Source organism: Nicotiana tabacum, chromosome 24 (assembly GCF_000715075.1).
Source record: "Nicotiana tabacum cultivar K326 chromosome 24, ASM71507v2, whole genome shotgun sequence".
Lineage (NCBI taxonomy): Eukaryota > Viridiplantae > Streptophyta > Magnoliopsida > Solanales > Solanaceae > Nicotiana > Nicotiana tabacum.
The window spans coordinates 1,801,941-1,827,674 of NC_134103.1; the positions used below are offsets into that span (position 1 = coordinate 1,801,941).

General features: G+C 35.1%; 2 protein-coding genes across 2 annotated transcripts; one reads left to right on the forward strand and one right to left on the reverse strand.

Moving 5' to 3' along the window:
• The first annotated feature begins 9,335 nt into the window (after positions 1 to 9,335).
• On the forward strand, positions 9,336 to 18,763 carry LOC107815166 (putative 1-phosphatidylinositol-3-phosphate 5-kinase FAB1C). Its single transcript, XM_016640681.2, has 11 exons — positions 9,336 to 11,113; positions 11,987 to 12,781; positions 12,905 to 13,058; positions 13,139 to 13,483; positions 14,256 to 14,966; positions 15,063 to 15,397; positions 15,527 to 15,653; positions 15,774 to 15,935; positions 16,088 to 17,620; positions 17,753 to 18,019; positions 18,236 to 18,763. The coding sequence occupies exons 1-11, from the start codon at positions 10,596 to 10,598 to the stop codon at positions 18,488 to 18,490; spliced, it is 5,202 nt and encodes a 1,733-aa protein (XP_016496167.2). The 5' UTR covers positions 9,336 to 10,595; the 3' UTR covers positions 18,491 to 18,763.
• Positions 18,764 to 20,124: 1,361 nt separating this feature from the next.
• Positions 20,125 to 24,142, reverse strand: LOC107787696 (uncharacterized protein At1g66480). Its single transcript, XM_016609296.2, has 2 exons — positions 23,252 to 24,142; positions 20,125 to 20,437 (listed from the first exon to the last, which is right to left on the reverse strand). Exons 1-2 carry the CDS (start codon positions 23,927 to 23,929, stop codon positions 20,378 to 20,380), a joined length of 738 nt encoding a protein of 245 aa, XP_016464782.2. The 5' UTR covers positions 23,930 to 24,142; the 3' UTR covers positions 20,125 to 20,377.
• Between the last annotated feature and the right edge of the window lie 1,592 nt (positions 24,143 to 25,734).

A 25,734-nucleotide genomic window follows, 5' to 3' on the forward strand; every position in this document is an offset into this window, starting at 1 on the left:
TTAATTTGTCCGTTGTACTATGTAGTGATTTATTTGAAAATTAATCTCATCGTTCTTAAGAAACAGGCAGCAAATCTTAACCGGGCTTAATGTTAAGGCCAAAGTTTTGAATGTAGTACATCATAAAAAAAAAAAATTCAAGTGGAATATTAGACTAATTTTATTAATACAAGTTGTTTAATATAATATTAATTTCATTTTTTATCCCTTAATATTGATGAATTTTGATGTGAACTTGAATTAATTATGCGGAGAACCATGAAGGGATACCAACCCCTTCAGTTTTTCCTTTACTTTATATATTTGTCAACCAATCTCATGCATGTTAATTATTTTTTCCAAACTCACGAGGTATAAAATAAGAAAAGTGGCCCAAATAAATCTCAAAAGGTGGATAAGTAAATTATGAATAATTAAAATACTTGCTTGGATAATTTACATATATAAATGTGGATAATTTAAGAAGATATATTATAATATATAAGAAATATACGTAATGTTTGTTGAGGTTTTATTTTTAAGATGTAATATTCTTAAAATGAGGGTGAATGGGAAGTGGAGGAAAAATGAAATTTTGAGTAAAATTTTAAGTTTCCCCCTCTTAACAATGAGACATTGTCCCATATTGGAAGTGGAAGACATTTTTGGTGGGTATATATATAATTGCTCTTCTTGTAGCTCTTAAAGAGTTAAGAAGAAAGCAAGCCTCGCGCCGTCGTCGTCGCTCGCTCGGCTGGGCTTCGGCTTCGGCTTCGGCTTCGGCTTCGGCTTCGGATTTGGTCAAATGATCGATTGATTGATTAAGATTATCCGTATTTGTAAACGGATATTTTCCAATCCGTGTATTGATAATTTGGCAGCCGGATAATGGTCTTCCCACCATGAAGTGCTTGCTCCACAAATATGTAATGCTTGATCCACCATGAAGGGTGGACGTTTGGTCTTGCACTCCTTCTTGGCTGCTATACATATATGAGCAGCAAATATTGAAGAAATACTGAACTCAACATACAATTCGCTCAACAAATTGGCTATACATTGCACTTGTGTTATTCGCTCAACCGGGAATAACAATCTTAAGGAATTTAATATTTATTTCTGTACTTGTGTTATTCTTATTATTCTGCAAACTAAAACCTTTGTGGTTTGTGTACTCCCATTTTGGAGAGTTAAGCCTTCGTGGCGTTTTGTTGGATATTAAAATCTACGTGATTTTTACTCCAATTTGAAAACGTGTATTAAACGTTTGTTTGTGTCATTCTTTTCTGAAAAAGATGATGACTGAAAACGAAAACCAAGCTGTTCCGATGGCGACTGCCAACACAACGACAAGCCGAACACCGGCGTTGGCACCGGCAGAAAAACCCGGAAAATTTTCCGGGATTGATTTCAAACGCTGGCAGCAGAAGATGTTCTTCTACTTAACTACGTTATGTCTACAGAAGTTCATCAAGGAAGATGTTCCTGATCTGCCGGATAAAACTCCAGATAATGAACGCTTTCTCGTGATTGAAGCGTGGAAGCATTCTGATTTTTTATGCAAGAATTATATTCTTAGCGGACTGGATGATAATCTGTATAATGTATACAGTAGCATGGAGACATCCAAAGAATTGTGGAATGCGCTTGAAAAGAAATATAAGACTGAAGATGCCGGGATGAAGAAATTCGTTGCCGCAAAATTTCTGGACTACAAAATGATAGATAGCAAGTCTGTTATTACTCAAGTCCAGGAATTGCAAGTGATTATTCATGATCTACTTGCTGAAGGTCTTGTAATCAACGAAGCATTCCAAGTAGCAGCAATGATTGAGAAGTTGCCTCCGTTGTGGAAGGACTTCAAAAATTATTTGAAACACAAACGAAAGGAAATGTCCCTTGAAGATCTCATTGTTCGGTTGAGAATCGAAGAGGACAATAAAGTTGCTGAAAGGAGAGGCCGTGGAAATTCAACAATAATGGGAGCAAATATTGTTGAAGCTAACAAAAAGAGAAAAAAGGCTTCTGGTCCGAAATACAACCCAAGCAAGAAGCGGTTCAGTGGAAACTGCTACAACTGTGGGAAAACCGGACACAAATCTACGGAGTGTCGTGCTCCGAATAAAGACAAGAAAAGGGGTCAAGCAAACATGGTAGTAAACCATGATGATGTTGATAACTTGTGTGCCATGCTCTCTGAATGTAACTTGGTGGGAAATCCTAAACTGTGGTGGTTTGATTCAGGAGCCACTCGCCATGTTTGTGCAGTTAGAGAGGCTTTTGCTACCTATGCTCTTGCTGAACCCGGAGAGACAGTTTATATGGGAAATGCTTCAACAGCAAAAGTTGAAGGATATGGGAAGGTATTTCTAAAAATGACTTCTGGCAAGGTCATGACTTTGAACAATGTCCTTCATGTTCCCGAAATGAGAAAGAATTTAGTCTCTACTGGACTTCTTGTTAAGCACGGTTTTAAGTGTGTTTTTGTATCCAACAAGGTTGTAATTAGTAAGAATAAAATATTTGTGGGAAAAGGTTACCTCACCGAGGGCCTTTTCAACCTAAATGTAATGGTTGTTGAAAATAATAATAATATTTCAGCTTCTTCTTACTTACTTGAGTCAAATGATTTATGGCATGTACGTTTGGGTCATGTCAATTATAAAACCTTGCGGAAAATGATTAACTTGGAAGTACTGCCCAAGTTTGAATGCGAAAAATCAAAATGTCAAATATGTGTGGAATCTAAGTATGTTAAACATCCTTATAAGTCAGTTGAAAGGAATTCAAATCCTTTAGACTTAATTCACACAGATATTTGTGACATGAAGTCAATACCATCTCGCGGTGGAAAGAAGTATTTCATAACTTTTATTGACGATGGTACTCGATATTGCTATGTTTACTTACTGAATAGTAAAAATGAAGCAATAGACGCATTCAGGCAATACAAAAATGAAGTTGAAACGCAACTTAACAAGAAAGTAAAAATGATAAGAAGTGATAGGGGTGGTGAATATGAATCTCCTTTTGAAGAAATATGTTTAGAATATGGAATTATTCATCAAACAACAGCCCCTTACACGCCCCAATCTAATGGGATTGCGGAAAGAAAGAATCGCACATTAAAGGAGATGATGAATGCGTTGTTGATAAGTTCTGGTTTGCCACAGAACTTGTGGGGGAAGCCATTCTTACGGCTAATCGAATATTAAATCGAGTGCCCCATAGCAAAACACAATCCATTCCTTATGAACAATGGAAAGGAAGGAAGCCCAACTTGAATTATTTTAAAGTGTGGGGGTGTTTGGCAAAAGTGCAAGTTCCTAAACCCAAAAGGGTAAAGATAGGACCGAAAACCGTTGATTGTGTTTTCATAGGATATGCGACAAATAGTAAAGCATATCGATTTCTGGTTCATAAATCAGAAAATCCCGACATTCATAATAATACGGTTATAGAATCAGATAATGCTGAGTTTTTTGAAAATATATATCCGTATAAAAAGGAATGTGAGTCGTTTGGTGAAGGATCTAAACGACCTCGGGAAGAAACAAAAGAAAGTACATGTAATCAGGAGAATCCAAGACGTAGTAAACGTCAAAGAACGTCTACTTCATTTGGACCAGATTTTGTGACTTTCTTATTGGAGAATGAGCCTCAAACATTTAAAGAAGCTATGACTTCTTCGGAATCATTGTTTTGGAAAGAGGCAGTCAATAGTGAAATAGAATCCATATTGAACAACCATACATGGGAATTGGTTGATCTTCCTCCTGGAAATAAACCTTTGGGTTCTAAATGGATTTTTAAGAGAAAAATCAAAGATGATGGCACTATTGATAAATTCAAGGCAAGGCTCTTAGTCAAAGGGTATAGACAACGAGAAGGTCTAGACTACTTTGATACATACTCTCCAGTTACAAGAATTACGTCCATACGGATGTTAGTAGCATTAGCTGCAGTGTATGGTCTTGAAATTCATCAAATGGATGTTAAGACGGCCTTCTTAAATGGAGAGTTGGAGGAAGAAATTTACATGGAACAACCTGAAAGGTTTGTGGTTCCAGGTAAAGAAAAGAAGGTATGTAGACTTGTTAAGTCTCTTTACGGACTAAAACAAGCACCCAAACAATGGCATGCAAAATTTGACCAAACAATGTTGTCAAATGGTTTTAAGATAAATGAATGTGATAAATGCGTGTACATTAAAAATGTTCCAAATCACATAGTCATTGTTTGCCTATATGTGGATGATATGTTGATAATGAGTAATAACATTGCCAACATAAATGCTACTAAGCGTATGCTCAATAGCAAGTTTGATATGAAAGACTTGGGAGTTGCTGATTTAATTCTGGGAATTAAGATCAATAAGACTCCTCAAGGTCTGGCATTGTCACAATCTCATTATATTAAGACAGTACTTGAAAAATTCAAGCACTTGGGCTTTAAAGTTGCAAAGACTCCAATTGACGTGAATCTTGCATTAGCAAAGAACAAAGGCCAAAGCATATCACAATTGGATTATGCTCGTGTATTGGGATGCTTAATGTATATCATGAATTGTACACGACCAGACATAGCTTGTGCTATAAGTAAACTGAGTCGATATACGAGCAATCCAGGCCAATCTCATTGGATGGCAATGAAACGAGTTTTGGGATATTTAGAACATACCCAGAACTTTGAATTGCACTACAGTAATTTCCCTGCGGTGATTGAGGGATACTGTGATGCAAATTGGATCACCGGTTCAACTGATTCTAAGTCCACGAGTGGATATGTATTCACTATTGGTGGAGGAGCGGTATCTTGGAAGTCGTCCAAACAAACATGTATTGCCCGCTCTACAATGGAGGCTGAATTCATAGCCTTAGATAAAGCCGGTGAAGAAGCTGAATGGCTCCGGAATTTCTTGGAAGACATTCCATTTTGGCCCAAACCGTTGGCACCAATATGCATACATTGTGATAGTCAAGCGGCAATTGGAAGGGCTGGGAGCGTCATGTATAACGGTAAATCTCGTCATATACGACGAAGACATAAAACCGTTAGGCAATTACTCTCTAGAGGAATTATCACAATTGACTATGTAAAGTCAAGTGATAATGTGTCGGATCCACTTACAAAAGGCCTAACTAGAGAGGTAGTTGAGAAATCATCAAGGGGAATGGGGCTATGGCCGAGAACAAGTCATTGTGGCGGTAACTCTACCTAGAAGACTGGAGATCCCAAGATCTAGGTTCAAAGAGATCAAACAAAGTCATTAATGACGGTTCAACATTGTCAAATAAAATTTTAGTCCATTCTCGTGATGAGACAATGTTCAGTATCAAGGATAAAGCATTAAGGCTTTTTAATGATTTCTAAATTTGATACGGGGTATATCAAATAGTGTATCTACAGGATGACACGTTTAGGAATCACCTATTTAAGTGTGAAGTGTGAGCCGCTTCAAGGAGAACTTTGTAAGGCCAGTTCTCTACGCACTTATGAAACCAGGCGGTGTTCATGGCTGAAACGAACACAACAATGAGAACCAAAGACGGTTAAGGGTTGATTGTGTGACTTATGGTTGTCTAGGTATACACCAAAGATCGACGGTTCAAAGATATCAAATCTACCGATTGACCGAGTATATCCGACATAAGTTTACTACGAAAAGTTCAAAGGGAAACCTACTTATCCAGATGCAATTAATCCTTGCTTGTAAATCACACAGTTTTTCATGCATACTTCCGTGATATAGCCATTCCCCATTCATGTGGGGGATTGTTGAGGTTTTATTTTTAAGATGTAATATTCTTAAAATGAGGGTGAATGGGAAATGGAGGAAAAATGAAATTTTGAGTAAAATTTTAAGTTTCCCCCTCTTAACAATGAGACATTGTCCCATATTGGAAGTGGAAGATATTTTTGGTGGGTATATATATAATTGCTCTTCTTGTAGCTCTTAAAGAGTTAAGAAGAAAGCAAGCCTCGCGCCGTCGTCGTCGCTCGCTCGCTCGGCTCGGCTTCGGCTACGGCTTCGGCTTCGGCTTCGGCTTCGGCTTCGGCTTCGGATTCGGTCAAATGATCGATCGATTGATTAATTTTTTGGACCAAATTTATTTGTTAATAGTAAATATTAACGTAAGATTATCCGTATTTATAAACGGATATTTTCCAATCCGTGTATTGATAATTTGGCAGCCGGATAATGGTCTTCCCACCATGAAGTGCTTGCTCCACAAATATGTAATGCTTGATCCACCATGAAGGGTGGACGTTTGGTCTTGCACTCCTTCTTGGCTGCTATATATATATGAGTAGCAAATATTGAAGAAATACTGAACTCAACATACAATTCGCTCAAGCTATACATTGCACTTGTGTTATTCGCTCAACCGGGAATAACAATGTTTTTGTTGTACCCACTGAAGCATGATAGTCGAGACGAACGACAAAATGGGAATTGGGGTACAAGATATCTGATAACTGTATAATATGACATTACGTAGACAATAATGCATTTTGTTTTTCAAAAAACAATTGACCCAAAAGATAAGATTATATCTCAATTTAATTAATATTAAAAACGTATGCCCACTCTATACTTTAATAGGATCGTATTGAAAAATGTCAACTTGAACATGAACTGTCATCCACATAAACATTAATGAAAAAAATATAATTCTGAATATTTGTGAAGACAAATTATAAATCTTTTATTAGTTGCTCCCGTAGCTAGTATTTTATGAATTTGGACATTTCTTCAGCATATTGGAGACAATTCTCCAAACCTGTCCCAGCTGTTATTATAAGCTTATTTACCCTATCAATTTGAATGTAGATCACTGTCCATTTATATAGGAGATAAATGTTGGTAATAAATTATATAAACGATAATATTGAGAATAAATATCTAGAAATGCAGGGGCGACCTGATGAATTTTGTGGCCTAAAATCAAACTTTATGAGGGGCCTTAACTTCTTTAAGAAGAATTATTTTTTTATTTGAATTCTATTTTTCTAACTTTTTTTAGATGCAAAGTTATTAATAATTTTCTTATAATCAATTTCTCCTAATAAGTCTTTCTCAATTGATAATATATCTAATCCATTTAACATCTCTTGTGACATTGTTGATCTTTGGTAAGATTTTATCAATTTTAATTTTGAAAAACTTTTTTCGATGAAGTAACAGTAACATGAGTTATTAACAATATTCTATAAGCAATATAGGCGTTTGCATAAGAATCAAATCTTTTTATTTGATTGGGCATATCAATTAAACTGTTATTTTCTACTTGTACTATTTTTTTAGCACTATTATTCAAAAATAAATCTAAACCAGCAATATCAGATTGATTATGCTTTAAGGAACATTCAAGATTAAGATAATATTTTTTCAAATTTTCTATCTAGGTTTTTTACCGCTAAATAGAAAAATAAAAAATATATTCATATGCTTCGAATTGTTCAAATATATTTTGAAATGAAAAATAGCCTAGTCTACTATCTATAAAAAGTAATCAACTCTAAAGGACTCTTTTAGAGATTTTGAGATTTCATTATCAATATTCTCATCAAATTATTTCTTCTTATATATCACAATGCAATTTTCTTGGCAGAAATCATAGAAGTTGCAAATTCTTCTTCTCTATATTTGTTAAACAAGGAAATCAAACTTTTTCAATCACATAATTTTTTAAACTTATATATAGCTTATTAGTTGTAACAAAAAATGCCTCTCCCACAAATGTGGGGCCTAAAAAAGTTGTTTTACCTGCTTTAGGGAAGGGCCGCCCTAGTAGAAATGTTAACTTTGGAAGCCTGAAAGGATCTATTAAAACGATAAAAATCCACAGAAATGGATATGGAAATCACATACTTATAACAATCCTTTCACTTTCCCAAATTCTTACGATTATCTCATCTGACACTAAACCATTGTTCATGGAATGATAATACCACGGTATGGATTTTAGGGAGAATAATGTGTATGCGGACTTTATTTTATCTTGTGAAGACAAAAAAACTGTTTCTCATAGTTTCTCTGTTCAAAAAAAGCATTTCTCAACAAGTTTGAATGAGAAAAACAATAATAAAGAAGCCGTGTTGAAAAATTGTTCATGAAATGACGAGTGAAGAAAATCCATAAAAAATTAGTTTAGGAGATTTACGGATCTTTTTATGTAGAAACGAATTTGTTGCACCTACAATTTGAATTATTGATAGTAGGAATTATTACAAAATGGATTAATTCCTAAAGGGTCGTTTGGTTTGAAAACAAGTTATGCTGAGATTAGTTATGATAAGATTAATTATACTGTGATTAGGTTATGCGAGAGTTATTCTGGTATTATTTCTTATTGACTGTTTAGTATGTTGTATTAATCCTATGATTGTCAATTTTACTGATTTATTGTAGGATAACTTATCTGAGATTACTATTTCACCATTTGAAAGTATAAGTTATCCCGGTACTATTTTTAATTTTGAAATAACTTATTCTAGAATTAATATCAAACAAAGAATAAGACAGTATTAAATTTTTATCCCAAAATTATTTTTACTTATCCATCGTACCAAACGACCCCTTAGTTTCTACCGTCTAAATATCCCATGTGGATAATTCTCTTTATAAACCTTAGTTGTCATCTTTTAACGAAGAAGCTTGCCTTTTTCAATACCATAATGGTCTATTTATATCTTAATACTACTGTAAATGACATTACCATATAATAGGTATTCTAGTATTGTGAGAGTGGTTGCAGCTTGTGAATTACTTACCATATAAGAAAAGTTTATTAAAAACTTACCATAAAATATATAATAGTAGAAAAAAGAGAACAAAACAAACGAATGAATAAAATAAAAGTCTTTCACTATCTTAATACTGTCGCTGACTAAGCTGCCAAAATACTTCATTCCATACGCTGTTGCTGACCAATAGTAGCTCAAGAATTTGAATACCCTTTAAAGAAAAGATTCCAAATAAAAATATCAAACAAACTAAATGATAAATAATAAATAATAAACAAACCCCCCAACATTATTAATAAATCTCATTCTAACTAACGGCTGTACACCTTTTTTTTACTCGACGTTTTGGTATTTTTTTGAGTCTTGATTAATTCAAATTTGTACCACGTAAGGCCAATTATAAAAGACACATATTATAAAATTTTATTTTTTATTTTTAGGTTGGGAATCCTATACATCTTAAAACAACTATGTGACTATAGACTCATTACTGTAGACTAAACAAATCCAATTCAGAATAACAATAAAATATAAAAAATAATGTCAAAATCAAAAGGTCTCATGTTCATGACTGTAAGATAAAGTGCACAGTTAAAAGTAAAGTTGGAGAGAGAAATGATTTTTTTTTTGGGGATAAATACACGAACAAATGCTGTACTGCTAGTAGTATTATTACTTATACATTGGAGTATTGAGAAGAAGAAAAGGGTTCTGTGTATTTGAAATCTTCAGCATCATATGCAAATTATGGGTTATGTATTTTAATGGGAAGATGATTATTTTAATGTTATTAAGTTAAGAGAAGTGAGAAATTAAAAGCAGCAAGAGCAATGCCGGGAAAAATGGGAAGGAGAGAGAAAATAATGTTTTTGCTGAAGAAACAGATGATGAATGTTATGTTCATGGAGATGAGAGCCACCACTTCCTCTGTACTCTTCCTTTTTCTCCTTTTCATTCTTATTCTCTCTGTTCTTTAATTCATCAGCTCACAAATCTGTGTCCTTTTTTTTCTCTCAAAGATTCAATTTTTCATTACCTAAAATTGTTATACTTGCGGTTTCTTCATCTGGGGTTCTCTTATTTCACACTGAAGTTCAAAAAGTTTCTTCCTTTTTTAGGTGGGGTTGTTTATTTATCTCTAAATATTGCTCTCTGGGGTTTTTGCAGGCTAAATTTATCAGCTCACAAATCTGTATTTGTTAAAAAGTTTCAATTTTTATACCCAAAAATCTTTATACTTGTGTTACTTGATCTGGGGTTCTATTAATTTCTCACTGAAGTTCCAAAAGTTTCTTCCTTTTTTGGTGGGGTTGTTTATTTATCTCTAGATATTGTTATCTGGGGTTTAGAGGATTTAATTGCAGAATCTGATATGAGTATTGTTCAGTAGTTATTTGGGTGCTGAGCTCTGGATCTGATCTTGATTTTAATGAAAAATTTGATCTTGGGATCAAATCTTGATGATTCTGGGATTGGTTGAGTTGGGTTTTTAGGTTTGAGTCAACAGATTGGTCAAAGGTTCAATCTTTTTGTTGTCATAAGTTTCAAGCTATTTTGGTTGTATATATCAAAATTCAGTGTGAAATAGATTGTTGTAATCTGTTCTCCCCTTAAGGATATTTAGTGATTTCTGGGGGAAAAGCTTACTGCTTTTTGTGTAATTTTTAAAGAAAAAAACATTAAATATAACCCTGAATCCACCATTTTTTATTGTGGATTATAGATTCCATTATATTTTGATAGAGTTTCTTCTTTTAGCACAAAGAAATCAGATTACAAAAATTCTTAGATTAGGAGAAGAGTTGTAGTCAGGCTTATCTAAGTGAGGCGAATTATCGGTATATTTGGTGGGTGATTTCTGGTCTATGGGAGTACCTGATAGTTCACTACTGGATTTGATAGAGAAGGTTAGGACTTGGATATCGTGGGTTATGAGTGATCCAACTTCATTGGCTGGCAGACGCAAGATGGATGCTGACAGTTGCAAAACCTGTTATGAATGCAAGATGAAGTTTACTGATTCTTACCTCAAGTTCCATTGCTTAAGTTGCAGTCGAGTATTCTGCAATGATTGTGTGCGCATTTTTGGATCTTCAGATGTTGTTGCATCTGGATCAGGAGAATCAGAAAGCTTGGTGAGGGCTGCGGTTGATATCAAGACTTGCAAATTTTGTTCTGACTTAAGCAATTGTCATAAAAGCACGAGGAAGTTTAGTGACAAAGTTTATCCTTCTGAATCTCCAAGAGAAAGCCCAGAACCGCCGTCACCAGATTTCAGTAGTGACAGATTTGATGGTTATTCTCCACATGATGCAAGTAAGAGTAGTTTTACAGCCTTTTCAAGTCATCCATCTTCAGTGTCTTTGCGTCACTCGCCAAGCAGGTAACAATCTGGTTCAATATTTGTTAGATTTCTTTATTTCCTTGTAATTATTCCAGGGTGAAATTTTGTGTTTTCCATGTATGTTAATATACTAAATGAAACATCAAATATGGCAGGATCAACCTGTTATCTAATTATTGATTTAGTTGTTTTAGTTTCCGTAATTGTGGGTATAAGAGCTTGGTTTTACTTTGTTTTCTCAAAAAGAGATTTGGATCTATCCCAAGATTTGGCTTGGCTTAAAGTAGCTGATGTTGCGATAATCTTATGTGTAAAGGCTGGAGTTTCGTTCCAAGATATTCGGCATGTGATATTAACTTATATCTGTTTTTTCAGTTTTCTATTATCTTGTTTGCAAGTCAAAAGATCATTTCGTTTGCACCAAAGTGGTGCCAAAAACTTCACATTTGTGTTGTATCATTAAATTTCCGACATATCTATATAGCTTTCTGAACAAGTTTTTTTTTTTTGGACACAAAAAAATACAAGCACTAAAGAGCTTCTAATTCTCCACATGGGCTTCTTTACTCCTTGAAAAATCTTATGTACTCTTTTTCCCACATCATCTAGAACATAACAATGGTGCGACCTTCCAATTATCGTTCCCCCATCCCAAATTTTTTCATCCTGCAACTTGACTGGGCATCTGCCACCGTACTCGGTAGCACTCAAGCAACATTGAACAAAGAGAAGACAAACTTCATGTATGTTAATTTGACTACCGAATAAAGCCTACTGTTTCTTTTTGGAAAAAAATTACCCATCAAACAGAAGCTACATAGATTTTATGAGATTGCTAACATATGTTCAACTTGTGTTTTCAAAGCTGCTTCCTTGAACTAAGAAATCTTACTTTTGTGCTTATAATTGTAGGAGTGATGAAGATGAAGGAGGGGACTTCATGGATCATTCTTTTAGCCCATCAAGTGACTATTGTCATGATACTTCTGATATAGAATCAAGTAGTGTTAGTACTAGACATGAATTTTACGGTTTCAGATCAGTTGGATCTAGTCCTTCAAAAAGCCCCTCTAGGATTCGTTTTATTTCCAATAGAGTTGGGCATTCTGTACAGCACCAACAAGAGACCCCAATGTCTCGGAATGATGGTCCCCTTGATCATGAAGCGTCAACTGTTTTAGGAAGGGTTGAGAAAGGAAATGAGGATCTAGAGACTGCTGATGACTGTGTTGACAATTTGTCCATTTACCAAGACCAGTTTGAGAAGCAGCAAAAACCATTGGATTTTGAAAACAATGGTCGTCTATGGTTCCCTCCTCCACCTGACGATGAAGATGACGAGGCACAAAATAATTTCTTTACATATGATGACGAGGATGATGAAATCGGAGAGACTTCTGCATCATTTTCTTCCAGTGGGAGCCTTGCCAGCATTTTCCCTGCAAAGGAGAAACAGCAAGCGGATCACAAGGAACCATTACGAGCTGTTGTACACGGTCATTTCAGGGCTCTTGTCTTGCAGCTATTGCAAGGTGAAGGTATAAATTCAGGGAAGGAAGGCAGCACTGATGACTGGATTGACATAGTTACATCAATAGCATGGCAAGCTGCAAATTATGTGAAGCCAGATACTAGTAAAGGAGGCAGCATGGATCCAGGTGATTATGTAAAGGTCAAGTGCGTAGCTTCAGGAAGCCAAAGTGAAAGGTGAATTTTTCTCTTCTTACCACACGGACATTAATATTTTCCATTTTTTCTGATCATGTGAAAGTCTGGCGGGTTCAGGTTTGTTTTTTGTTAGATTCATGATTGAGTTTTGGTTCAATGCAGCACCCTCGTTAAAGGAGTAGTTTGTACTAAGAATATCAAACACAAGCGCATGACTTCACAGTACAAAAATGCCCGATTACTTATTTTACGAGGAGCACTTGAGTACCAAAGAGCTGCCAATCAGTTGGCATCTTTTGACACCTTATTGCAACAGGTTTTGACTTGATCTTTATCTGTTAATGGATGAGATAAGAGCAAATAGAGACAGATTAAAATGTTCTGTTCGCCTAACAGGAAAAGGAGCACCTGAAGATGATCATTTCAAGAATAGAGGCTCACCATCCTAATGTGCTGCTTGTGGAGAAAAGCGTCTCTTCATATGCTCAGGAGCTTCTACTGGCAAAAGAGATCTCTTTGGTGTTAAATGTTAAGGGGCCACTGCTAGAGCGGATAGCCAGGTGCACTGGTGCTCTTGTAACCCCATCCATTGATAACATAACCACAACAAGATTGGGACATTGCGAACTCTTCCGCTTAGAAAAGGTTTCTGAAGAGCATGAACATGCCAACCAGTTAAACAAGAAGCCATCAAAAACTCTGATGTTTTTTGATGGTTGTCCTAGGCGTTTAGGTTGCACGGTATTTTCCCCTACCTTGAATCCATTATTGGTTTACTGAAATTCGAATTATTTGAAGTTCTAAATATGATTTAAATATTGCATACCTGTTGGTATACTCGTCTTTTTTACTTCCTTGAGCATGCAAAGTTCCTCTAAACTACTACTAATATCATGCATCTATTTAACTTTGACCACCTTGCTCTAATTATATGTTTATTCAAGTGGGTTCCCTTATGGTTATGCTCATGTTATGGCATTTATATGATGATTTCTTCTGTGCCATTTGTACTTCTCCTTTCTAGTCACCAATTTCAAGTAGAAACCAGAAATTTCATCTTTACATCTGATTAAGAAATTTAAATTGTTATTTGAACTTAATTAAGATGTTTCACTTCATATATTTAACTTAATAGCCCTTTTTTTTCATTTCTAACTCCAAGCAGATTTTGTTTGTGTTTACATATATAATTTCTTGCATTGCGCATAAAAACAAGGGGCTTTAGTTGTGCGTTGAGCTTGAAGCCCATGAAACATTTGATGCTTTTATAAGCATTTCGTTTTTAATAGCATTGTGAACATTAGTTTAAACTTGTTGTGAAACTTCAATGGGGTTCCCTCGTCACTAAATGTGTAGCTCTCATGTTTTTTTCTTCTGCCAATATGGGGTTTGCGAGTTTCAACTCAAGCTTATGTGCAAAGTTGACAAGATATTGTCTTGTATCTTTATTTGTATATTAAATGTTGAAGTTAGATATAGAGGGTCACTTATCCTTTCATTTGACAATATGTAGGTCTTGCTAAGGGGCTCATGTCGTGAAGAGCTGAAGAAGCTGAAGAAGGTCGTTCAGTATGCTGTATTTGCTGCATATCATCTGTCCCTCGAGACATCGTTCCTTGCTGATGAGGGTGCTAGTCTACCTAAAGCATCTGCAGCACCCGAGGGTACATCTGCTGATAATTCTATCTCAGCGATTTCTCATTCTGCTGCGGCTGCAAGAGCGCAGACAGTTGCAAATGACTCACATGTTCAACTAGGATCTGCCAATTGCAGTGTGGAGGTAGTTTTACCGGAGTCATTGTTGGAGCATCATTACCCTCAATGCGGCGATCAATCTAACCTAGATGACTGTGGAGCAAGAGATGTTCTCTCTACTGCTGGTCTTGAAAATCTAGCACCGTTTCTTGCGCATGATTCGAGAGCTGTTGGTTTTGTTGAAATCAAAGATCAAACTAATGAAGGATCGCTGGAAACTTCAGGTCAAGAAGAGAGTCAGCCCAGAGACCTAGGAGAGCTGTCAAGGCTTGAAAAGTCAGATGAAAACGAAGCCTCCAATGAATTCTATTCAGCTGCGGACGGTTGTCAAAGCATATTAGTTTCCTTCTCTAGTCGATGTATTTTAAATGGAAGTGTGTGTGAACGTTCTCGGCTACTTCGCATCAAGTTCTATAGCTCTTTTGATAAACCACTTGGGCGATATCTTCAGGATGATCTTTTTGGTCAGGTAAATCATCATTTTGTCTCTAAGTTCAATAATACATGATATTCCCTTACCCAAAATAATTTCATGCTATTTTTGTATTTCACTTCATGATGTCAGATGTCTTCCTGTCAATCATGCAAGGAGCCAGCCGAGGCTCATGTCATCTGCTATACACACCAACAGGGGAATCTTACCATAAATGTTAGACGCCTTCCCTCGGTGAGTTCACTTCCTGGTGAACGGGACAAAAAGATTTGGATGTGGCATCGATGTCTTAAGTGTGCACAAATAGAGGGAGTTCCACCAGCGACTCGCAGAGTAATAATGTCAGATGCTGCTTGGGGACTCTCATTTGGGAAGTTCTTGGAACTTAGTTTTTCAAATCATGCAACTGCTAACCGTGTTGCTAGCTGTGGTCATTCTCTGCAAAGAGACTGCCTCCGATATTATGGGTCCGTACTGTGTAGTACTTTCCTTAAGAATAGGGTTGGCTTCCCCAACAGTTTGAAATCACTGTGATTATTCAGTCATTGCTTCACCATCTTGTTGTGAAGAGAATAAAATAGACTTTGCTTTTGCAGGTGTGGAAGTATGGTTGCGTTCTTCCGCTATTCTCCTATTGACATTCTGTCAGTTCGTCTGCCCCCATTAACTCTTGAATTTAGTGGCTACACAGAACAGGAATGGCTAAGGAAAGAAGCAGCTGAGGTGCCAGAATTTATAAATACTTTTCGTGGCTATCTTGAAATGATTCTGAGTTTTTGTAATATCTTTGGTTTTGTTTTTGCTTACAATAGCTCTGTGTGACATGTCTTGTCTTTCCTGCAGTTACTGTGTAAAGCCAAAGCTTTGTACGCGGAAATATCCAGTGCCTTTCGAAGGATTGAAGAGAAAAGTTCCTCTTTAGAATGTCAAATATATACAACTCAGTTGAATGACTGCATCGTGGAGTTAAAGGACCTGCTTATGAAAGAAAAGAACGATTACTATGTAAGAAACAACGGGTCATCAATCTTAATACTTGTACATTTTCCTTTCATGAGTATAATTTTGCAGTTTTGCTGCAGATTATGTAGTAAAGCATGCATGACTAGTGCTGTCTTTCTCCTTACTGCTTTGCTTTCTGTTTGCCTGTACACTAGGACTTTCTTCAACCGGATGATGAAGAAACTTTCGACCCAAGGCAGGCTGCAATAGACATTCTTGAGCTGAATCACTTGAGGCACTCCCTTGTGATTGCTTCGCATGTTTGGGATCGTCGGCTTTTGTCTGTGAAATCTTTTCTTGAAAAGAGTTCTAGTTCAGTGGGTTCAGAGGATTCTGGATCTTGTAATGAGCTGATAGACTGGAGGAGGGACATGTTTCTGAAGAATGACACTCTTGAACATGTTTATGAAGAATCTGTGCCTGGGTTCTCAGACTTAGAAGAATATACCGAGAAAGCTTTGCAGTCCGAACAGGAGGAAACTCGCGTATCACCTTATGGTTCTGGTGAGCTCGAAAGTTCCATGTTAACCTCATCTGATAGTGAGAGAACGCAGGAAATGCAGATGGAAGGAGAGAATGTGGCTACTGAAACATCCTTGGCACGAACTCCTTCAGCTGCATCAGTCCTTTCCGATCAGATAGATTCTGCTTGGACTGGCACAGACCGATCTCCCAAAAAAGGTCAGTTGCTTCTGATGCTGCAAGGAGAAGGATCTGAAGCTGCTTCTTTTAGACCACCAAGTCAACTTGATTACCCTCCTTTTAGAAAGCTACGGTCACCCGCAAGAGTTCACTCCTTTGACTCTGCTCTGAGACTTCAGGAAAGAATCAGGAAGGGACTGCCGCCTTCTTCATTACATTTATCAACAATTAGGTCTTTTCATGCTTCTGGTGACTACAGGAATATGATCAGAGACCCTGTTTCCAGTGTTCAGAGAAGTTATTCTCAGATGTCACCTAGTGAAGCTCATAAGTTTAATCTTCTTATGGGTTCATCGCCCTCGTTTATTTCTTATGCATCTCTTATACCTGACGGAGCTCGGTTGATGGTTTCACATGGAGATGTTGTCGTAGCTGTTTATGACAATGAACCTACTAGCATAATATCTTATGCACTTTGTTCGAAAGCATATAATGATTGCGTCACTGACAAGGCAAGCGTGTATGGACGGGGTTGGAACACAAGTGACATCAATAAGGAGGCTGGAGTGGCTCCTCGCCTCTCGGCATGGCAGTCCTTTGGCTCCCTCGACATGGATTATATGCATTATGGTAGCTATGGTTCTGAAGATGCTTCCAGTACAATTACTTCCCTATTTGTAGATTCGAAAAGTTCTCCTCACCTAAGGGTCTCTTTTGATGACGAATCTTCGATTGCTGGGAGAAAGGTCAAATTTTCTGTCACTTGTTACTTTGCAAAGCAGTTTGATGCTCTTAGGAGGAAGTGCTGTCCTGATGAACTGGATTTTGTACGTTCCTTGAGTCGTTGCAAAAGATGGAGTGCTCAAGGGGGAAAGAGCAATGTTTATTTTGCCAAGTCATTGGATGAAAGATTCATAATAAAACAAGTTCAGAAAACTGAGTTGGACTCTTTTGAAGAATTTGCACCGGAGTACTTCAAATATATAACAGATTCTATTAGCTCACAGAGTCCAACTTGCCTTGCTAAAGTTCTTGGAATATTCCAGGTTCGACTTCCTTTTCATGTTTTCTCCTATAAACTTCCTTCTTATGACAGTGAAAAATGGTGTGGCTTTAATTTTCGAACTAGTTTTTAGTTGTAGCACAAGTCTTATTCCTATTCATATCCAATGTTTTAGGTTTCGGTCAAACACTTGAAAGGCGGCAGGGAAACAAAAATGGATTTAATTGTGATGGAGAATCTCTTTTTTGAAAGAAAGATCTCGAGGGTCTATGATCTCAAGGGTTCTCTACGATCTCGCTACAATGCAGATACAACTGGGGCAAACAAAGTGTTGCTGGATATGAATCTTTTAGAAACATTGCATACGAAACCCATATTTCTTGGAAGCAAAGCAAAAAGAAGCCTGGAGCGAGCTGTTTGGAACGATACATCCTTTTTGGCAGTAAGCTACTTTTGCTTCCTATCTCTCTCTAGATTGTGATATAGATTTTTAAGTTAAATGAGAATTTTGCAATTTCATAAATGCAATAAAGGAACATAGCCACAACTCAAGTTTAGTGAGCACTTTATGATGAACAACTTGAGGGAGCGCAACTGGTGAATCTCCCTTAAGTGTAAATTTCAACGATGATTGAATAAAGTTTTTTGTTTTTGACAGTCTGTTGATGTGATGGACTACTCTTTGCTGGTTGGGGTGGACGAAGAGCGAAAAGAGTTAGTCTTGGGGATCATAGACTTCATGAGGCAGTATACTTGGGACAAGCACTTAGAGACATGGGTAAAGGCATCCGGCATACTTGGAGGACCGAAGAATGAATCCCCGACTATTGTTTCTCCACTACAATACAAGAAAAGATTCAGAAAAGCGATGACAACCTATTTTCTCACGGTACCACATCAATGGTCATCTTGAAAATCTTGAATTTGTTCTATTCTTTCTTAGAGCCTTCTGCCAATAAGCAAACTTTCCTAATTGCACAAAATTGCAGATGAAGGAAGGTTAGTTATTTTCCAGTTGGTTCATATTTGTTTTGCCATCTGGGGTTAAAATTCCCCTTGGAAAAGTGTATGAGAAGTAGGGACTGTCATCTTTATTAAGAAATATGGCAAAGTGTACATTTGACCATCTGTACATTTATACAAAAGCTTCATTGAGTAAATGAAATCAAATGTCTCTTATTGCAAATCAGTTTGCATTAGACTTCCCCTTCTCTCTGCATAGTACTTTTCCACTAGTGTAAAGCCTTTTTCCATTGTTAGTGTATTTTAACCTACAATAATAGGTTAGTTATATTCCCGAGCCGAGGGTTCTTCAGAAACAGCCTTTCTGCCTTATTAAAGGTCGGGATAAGGTCTGCATACACACTACGTCCCTCCCTAGATTGCTTGTGGGATTACACTGGATTTGTTGTTATTGTTGATGATAATAGGTTAGTTATCTCATTTTAGCTGGTTATCAGTTAATGCTTATCATAAAAATTAACGTGTAATTATTACATAATTGGTGTGTAGAGCTTAAACTTCATCTTAAAAGAATTGTCTTCTTAAAAGAGCTCAGCCTTTTCCTCCCACATTTCCTTTTACAACTGTGGGAAGTATAGTAGGAGAGTCTTTCCAAAACAATTGTAAATTAATCTTGACTATGGGATAAACTCCAAATCATGTTCCACTTTTTTTTACGTACATCAACTTTATTACCATTCAAGAAAGAGTAGGGCACTATTTTATTCCTGTCACTTCTCTTGTAATGGAGAAAAGGGTAATTCTTTAATAAAAAATAAATAAAACGAAATAGACCCTTGTGGAAACATAATAGAATTGACTTTATGACTTTATGATACCAGATTTTTTATGGAGATTTTGTCTGTCATGTGAAAAAGATTAAGAACAATCCTTCAACATTGTTATTCTTATTATTTTATACTACAACACATTCTCTTGTCGGGTACAAGTTCAGTTATTTTTGGGATTGTTAATTGAAAAATAGTTCGCGTTTATAAAGTCATTGAAATATAGTCATTATTTTGTTGCTGCACGGAAAATTCCAGCATAATATACTGGAGATTGGTGCACCTGTGTATGAACTTCCAACTCCAGCACACGGAAAGTTCCAGCATAATATACCGGAGATTGGAGCACATGTGTATGAACTTCCAGCATATTATACCAGTATATTGTGTTGGAATATTTTTCGGAATTCGAACAGTGTTTTCGTTCAGATTTATCTTTACATGAAAAGTGACAAAATTTCGATTACTTTTAAAATTGTGTCTATTTTTAAATCAACACTTGTAAATCTGACTATTTTTTAATTTCACCCCAACATACTAGCTGCAAATAATTTGTTTTAAATCTTGGCCTAAGATAAGACTCTTTGACTTTTGTTTATCTATTTTAAACCATATCAATTTTGAACACTTAATGTTTAAGCGCCTAAGTTTTGAAAATATCAAACATCCAGAATGTATCTTAATTTTTCCTTTGCTTTCTTTTGGTTGTTTGACATACTAAGGAACGGTTCAAAAAATAAAAAAATAAAAATGGATATAACAGTAATATAATGTGCGCACACCATAGTTTTATATAAAAAAACAGGAATATATTGTAAGCTGTCTCTCACATAATTCACAAACGGCATATAATTCTCAGCTTCCTGATTTTACTATACATAAATAAAAGACTAATACATAATAGTAGTAAATATCTGAGAAAGTCTGCCTGGGAATTCGGAGAGGAGTACTTGTACACTACAAAAGAGAGAAATATAATAAATGGATTTATTTTTCTCCTCTTTAATTTGTTAAGAAGCCACTGCTAATTGAATCTCCCCTTCTGTAATTGGCAAGAATCCTACACGTTTCTGCAATTCATTCAACAAAAAGAAGAAAAAAAATTACTTACAAATAGGAGATTATATACAATTTTTTCAAGATTATCTGTAACAGCTTGTTTGGGTGTTTCAATAATGTTGGGTTGGTAAAAATGAACCCAAAAAAAAAACCACTAATGGTAATTAACGAGTACTTTTTCGTGTCCAAAATGCCTAACCTTTTCCTTTTTTTTATCCTCAGGGTGTACAAATAAAACCGACAAATCACACCAATCCGATAATTCGAGTTAAAACCGAGAAAAAAAATCCGACTATGGTTTGGTATTGAAAAAAAAAACCCGACCATATTTGGTTTGGTAGTAGAAAAAAAACCCTGACCATATTTGATTTGGTTCGGTTTGATTTGATTTTAACTAAAAAAAATCAAACCGAAATCAAACAAACCCGAGACTATTGTTATCATGCCTAAATAGAATAAAAAAGAAAAGTTGGTCATGGAAATTGGGGAATACCTTCCACTGCTAGGGAAGAATTAATCCAACCCAAAGTCTATTAACATACTTTTACTAAAAATAGTCAAACTATTAACTATTCTTGCCAAGTCAATAACAGGTAAAATTCAATTTGGCAAACCAAATTTTTTTCACTTGATATATAACATACACATACATTTAATATCTCGCTCGGTATTGTACCTTTACTTCAAGTTAAATCCAGTTACTTTTTTTTATAAAATTTCAATCAGAATTAGATGTCGACACAATATTTACTTATAATTTTTTGAGTCAGTAATCGTGCAACCAAACTTGACATCATGTTAGTTATAATGAATCAATATAGTAATAATGTGAAGAGCTGAATAATTAATTAAATATTTGAGAATCTATTACGTCTGCTAGGCAGTCTAATTAAAGCCAGACACGTGTCTCAGGGCAGTAGAAGTTTGGTTTAATTTGGTGTATAGACAATTCTGTTTGTTACACTCTCCACACTGCTTATTTCTCATTTCTAGTGACTCGACTAATTTAAATTTATATTAGATAGGTTCACTAGAGAGAGTATAGTACTTCTTATCAAAAGATTATTTATTCCTAAAACTTGAATTTGAGTTCGAACCATCTCAATAGCGGAACTTAATATACTACTAGAAACACCAACAATTCCTGCAAAATCTGCCAGGATTGTATTCGTCGAAAATAGCTTCGACGTTTTTTTTATATGTACGTTTTAAAAAAAACGTCCGTCAGAAATTCAAATGTTTTTAATAATGATTTTTCTTTTGGGAATTATTCTTGATATCATCCACAAACTCATGTAAATTTTATCCATAAAAGAAAAATGATGTATAATGCTCTGAGGAAAGTTGACAAAAAACCAAAATAGATTTTTAAAAACTATTCTTGGTAGCCGTTAGGTAACGAATTAGTTGATAAGGCACTATTCACACTTCAACTTCAATCTCTTTCATTTATTTTCTTTTAATTGGTCTTAAAAATCTAGTTACTAATATTTTCTAGCATTACGTACATGTACGTATACATTATCTTATCACATATGGAAACAAAATTTCCTTTTCCAGTAACTAGTTTCTTGTTTTTTTATAGGGAAAAGGACTAAATTTTATATTTTTATCCTCTATATGGATACAAAATTTAATATAAATAAGAAAAAGTTGAACTCATCAAAGTTTGACTTTGGTCGATGATCGAAGTAAACCAAGAATTTCAGAATGAAGCAGTCATTCTGGAAATTAAATTCAATAAAGGGAAAGCTTTTCACACTCATGTAATTTAACAAAATTGATTTGACCATGCAGTTTCTGAATTATAAGCAAAAGACAACACTAGTTGAGGAAATGAGAAGTCAAATTTGAGAAACTAGAAAAGTCTCCATATACCTATCTTTTACTAAAATTTGCCTTAAATTTTTTTTTTTTACTAAAAGTATATCACACAATACAAGAATTATTTTACCAAAAAACTCACTCAAACAAGGTCCATGCACCAAACCATGTTAATATATCATGTTTAAGTGATAATTTCTTTTGTGTATGTATTAATTATGATTAAATGTCATGTAAAAATTGCGTAAAAGACACATATATCATTCATCACTTATTAATTTGATATATGCATCATGTTCGAGTACATATTTTGTGAATATAACTTAGTTATATCAAGTTCACAGCTACACTATAGGATCATGTAGTAGTCTACAAATTGAGTTCTTCTTTTACTAAAAAAAACGTAAATTATTTTAACTTAAACAACATTTATTATATACTAATTAATTAATTAATTTTATTTTAGAGTTTAACCTATACACTGAATGTAATACGCAGACCTTAACCCTACCCTGAGGTAGAGAGACTGTTTCTGATAGATCCTCGGCTCCCTCCCTCCAACTTTAAAAACTCTCCACCTTGCTCTTGGGGTGACTTGAACTCACAACCTCTTGGTTGGAAGTGGAGGGTGCTCACCACTAGAACAATACACTCTTGGTTACAATAATACGTGATAAATATTACAATAATACGTGGCTTGATAGTGTAAGTATTTTTAAAATCACCGATGAATATTAGTAACTCATTATTTTTTGGGATCTTTACGCAAATAGCCGGTCAGTTTCATTGTCTACTTTTTCTAGCCGGTATACGATAATTATACACTAATTACACGTGGTTATATATATTTTTAGATTAAATAATTAAATGAGGTACTATTTAGGTTAATTCTTCTTTTTTTTTCTTAAGTTTAGAATCATGATTAGACATGGACAAAAAAAGAATGTAAAGAAAACATAACATGAAAAGTGGATCAATGTCTATAAGGAAGAGAACATTACCTCTCGAGATCTGATTCCTTTCTTAATTATTCCTCCATTGTTATTCTTCCAATTACTTTGTTCTTCCAACAACGGACCACTTTTATTCTGAAACATGTCTCTTCCACCACCACCGCCACCACCACCATTGTTGACCAAGCAAAGTCGCATAATTTTCTCGGCAACATCTCCTTCTTCTTTACTCTCCATCATTAGTTTCTCCACCTCAGCTCTAGGCAACCTCAACTTTACCCTCACGGTCCCACCACCGTTCTCCGTCTTACTATTATTAAGCACTGAGCCTGAAGCATAGTTATTATGATATGACGACTCTTCAGTCATAATACTGGGAGGCTTCAAGATTGACAAGTCAGACACAGATCTCCGAGCTAACATTAGGGTTTCGAGCCTATCTTTAGCGCTCATTTGGATCCCTGAACGGACCCTCCTCGGGGTTTTCTCTTCGGGATACTTAGGTAACTCAACTAGGAAATAGAGCCTTTTGGGTTTCAACTCTTGTTGTGGTTCCAATGGCTTTGCTCTGACCCCAAAATGCTTCACTGATTCGGATTCTAATAATACCATAGTAGGATAATTTCTTAGAACCTCGTTTGCATAAATTGGTGTCTTGAATTTCATGGTTTGTCCATCGATTTTCATCACTTTTGTTGTCTTTTTTCCACCTAGAGTATTCCCCATTTTTGCCTTTTGTTTTTCTGTTGTCTTTGTGACTTGTTGTAAGCTTTGGGGTTCTGTTTCTTCCTACTCCTATTATATAGTAGTAGTATATAATCAGATCTAACAACCAAATAATTAGAAACAATATTTATAGTAAATAAGGCTCGTTTTGGGGTTTTGTTTTTTTAATTGTGGATAAGTTTCTTGGAACCATCTTGAAATCTTGGCACGAGTTGAGCATAAATGGCAACATGGGTATTAAATAAGGAGTAGTAATTGCTTGTTTTTTGCTAGAGTTTGCGGTGTTTCTGGGTCAAAGAAAGAGTGCAGGTTTTAAAATGCCGACTCCTTTTTACAATTTTGAAAAAGATTACTGTAAAAAGTTTTTTATATTTTTGTTTTGTTTTTATTCTTTTTTCCCTTGTCTTGTGCGTTGTGATCTTCTTTTGTTTTTCCGATCAAATATATCGTTTTAAATTCTGAACACCTTTAGCAAAATTTATATTTTCGCTATTGTTTTTGTCCATTAGGTGCGTAAGCAAATGTTCTAACGATTAAGTTCATTATATTAATTTGAATATAAAGGCATAGTTTACAAAGCTTGTCATGCATGTGATTTCTAATTCTCAAGGAAAATCTTCAAAAGCTTCGATAATTTAAAATGCGCGCTCATCGTCTCGATCTCGTTCATATTCTTTCACAAATAAATAAAAGAAAATAAGTTAAAAAAGAAAGAAAGAAGAGAAAGCAAGCCCGTGATTAGTGGGAAATATGAGTATAAGAGTAATTTGGTAAGGCTATAATTTCAAATTAATGTAATCTCATTGGTTAATTAATTATAATTAAATAAGATTGGGGTAATGATAACAGGTACGTAAGTCATGGTGTGGATCCGTGAAATGGTGACAAATCCCATTTTTGTCTTCATTTCATGTGCTTTTTTGACTGTGTTTTCATGTAAGAGAAATGATCAAAACTTCACCGAACATGGACTTATTCTAATTTGCAAAGTCTACAAATTGGTTATGGCAACCTATAAAATATTATTCTTTGTAATACACGTAAAATCATGAATACATGTAAATTTTTTATTATATTTCTTCCGTTTTAATTTACGTGAACCTATTTCCTTTTTAGTCCGTACCAAAAAGAATGACTTCTTTCCCTATTTGGAAATAATTTACCTTTATGCAATGATTTATAACCACACAAAATATATGTGTCTCATTTTACACCACAAATTCAAAAGTCTTCTCTCTTTTCTTAATCTCCGCGCCCAGTCAAAAGGGTTCACATAAATTGAAACGGAGAGTATAAATCACTAGTATTAGCAACCGCGCGGATGCGCGAACATTAATCATGTCAAATATTTAAGTTATTTGGATTATATGTAAATAATCTTAAAATTTAAACTTTTTCGGTAAATATAGATAATCATTGGATATTAATAATAAACACTACATGAAAAAAATTTAACAATTTCTTCTTCTTTTTTTTTTTTTTGATATCATTCTCGCCGGTGTCATTGGATCCTAAAAATAGTGAGGAAGCAAAATAATAACTCATATTTATGGCAAAACAATCAAATGTTGAGACTATGAATGACTCTTTGGATACGACTTGACTCTTTTACTACTACTTGAACTCTTATTTTGTGTGTTGATATCTCTTAAAAAATATTTCTTTTTTAAAATTTCAGTTTCTAAAACTTTATTTTTCAATAATAATTATTTTTATAATAATATAAGTGAATATATTATCCTTAATTCAAAACTCATTTTAGTTGGCTATCTAAAAATTTTAAAAATAATTTAGCCAGTGAATTA

Coding starts and splice junctions, on each gene's coding strand:
- LOC107815166 (XM_016640681.2), top strand. CDS start 10,596: ATGGGAGTACCTGATAGTTCACTACTGGATTTGATAGAGAAGGTTAGG. Junction 12,782..12,904: donor TCAGGAAGCCAAAGTGAAAG/GTGAATTTTTCT, acceptor GGTTCAATGCAG/CACCCTCGTTAAAGGAGTAG. Junction 13,484..14,255: donor CTAGGCGTTTAGGTTGCACG/GTATTTTCCCCT, acceptor GACAATATGTAG/GTCTTGCTAAGGGGCTCATG.
- LOC107787696 (XM_016609296.2), bottom strand. CDS start 23,929: ATGGGGAATACTCTAGGTGGAAAAAAGACAACAAAAGTGATGAAAATC. Junction 20,438..23,251: donor AAGGAATCAGATCTCGAGAG/GTAATGTTCTCT, acceptor AATGAATTGCAG/AAACGTGTAGGATTCTTGCC.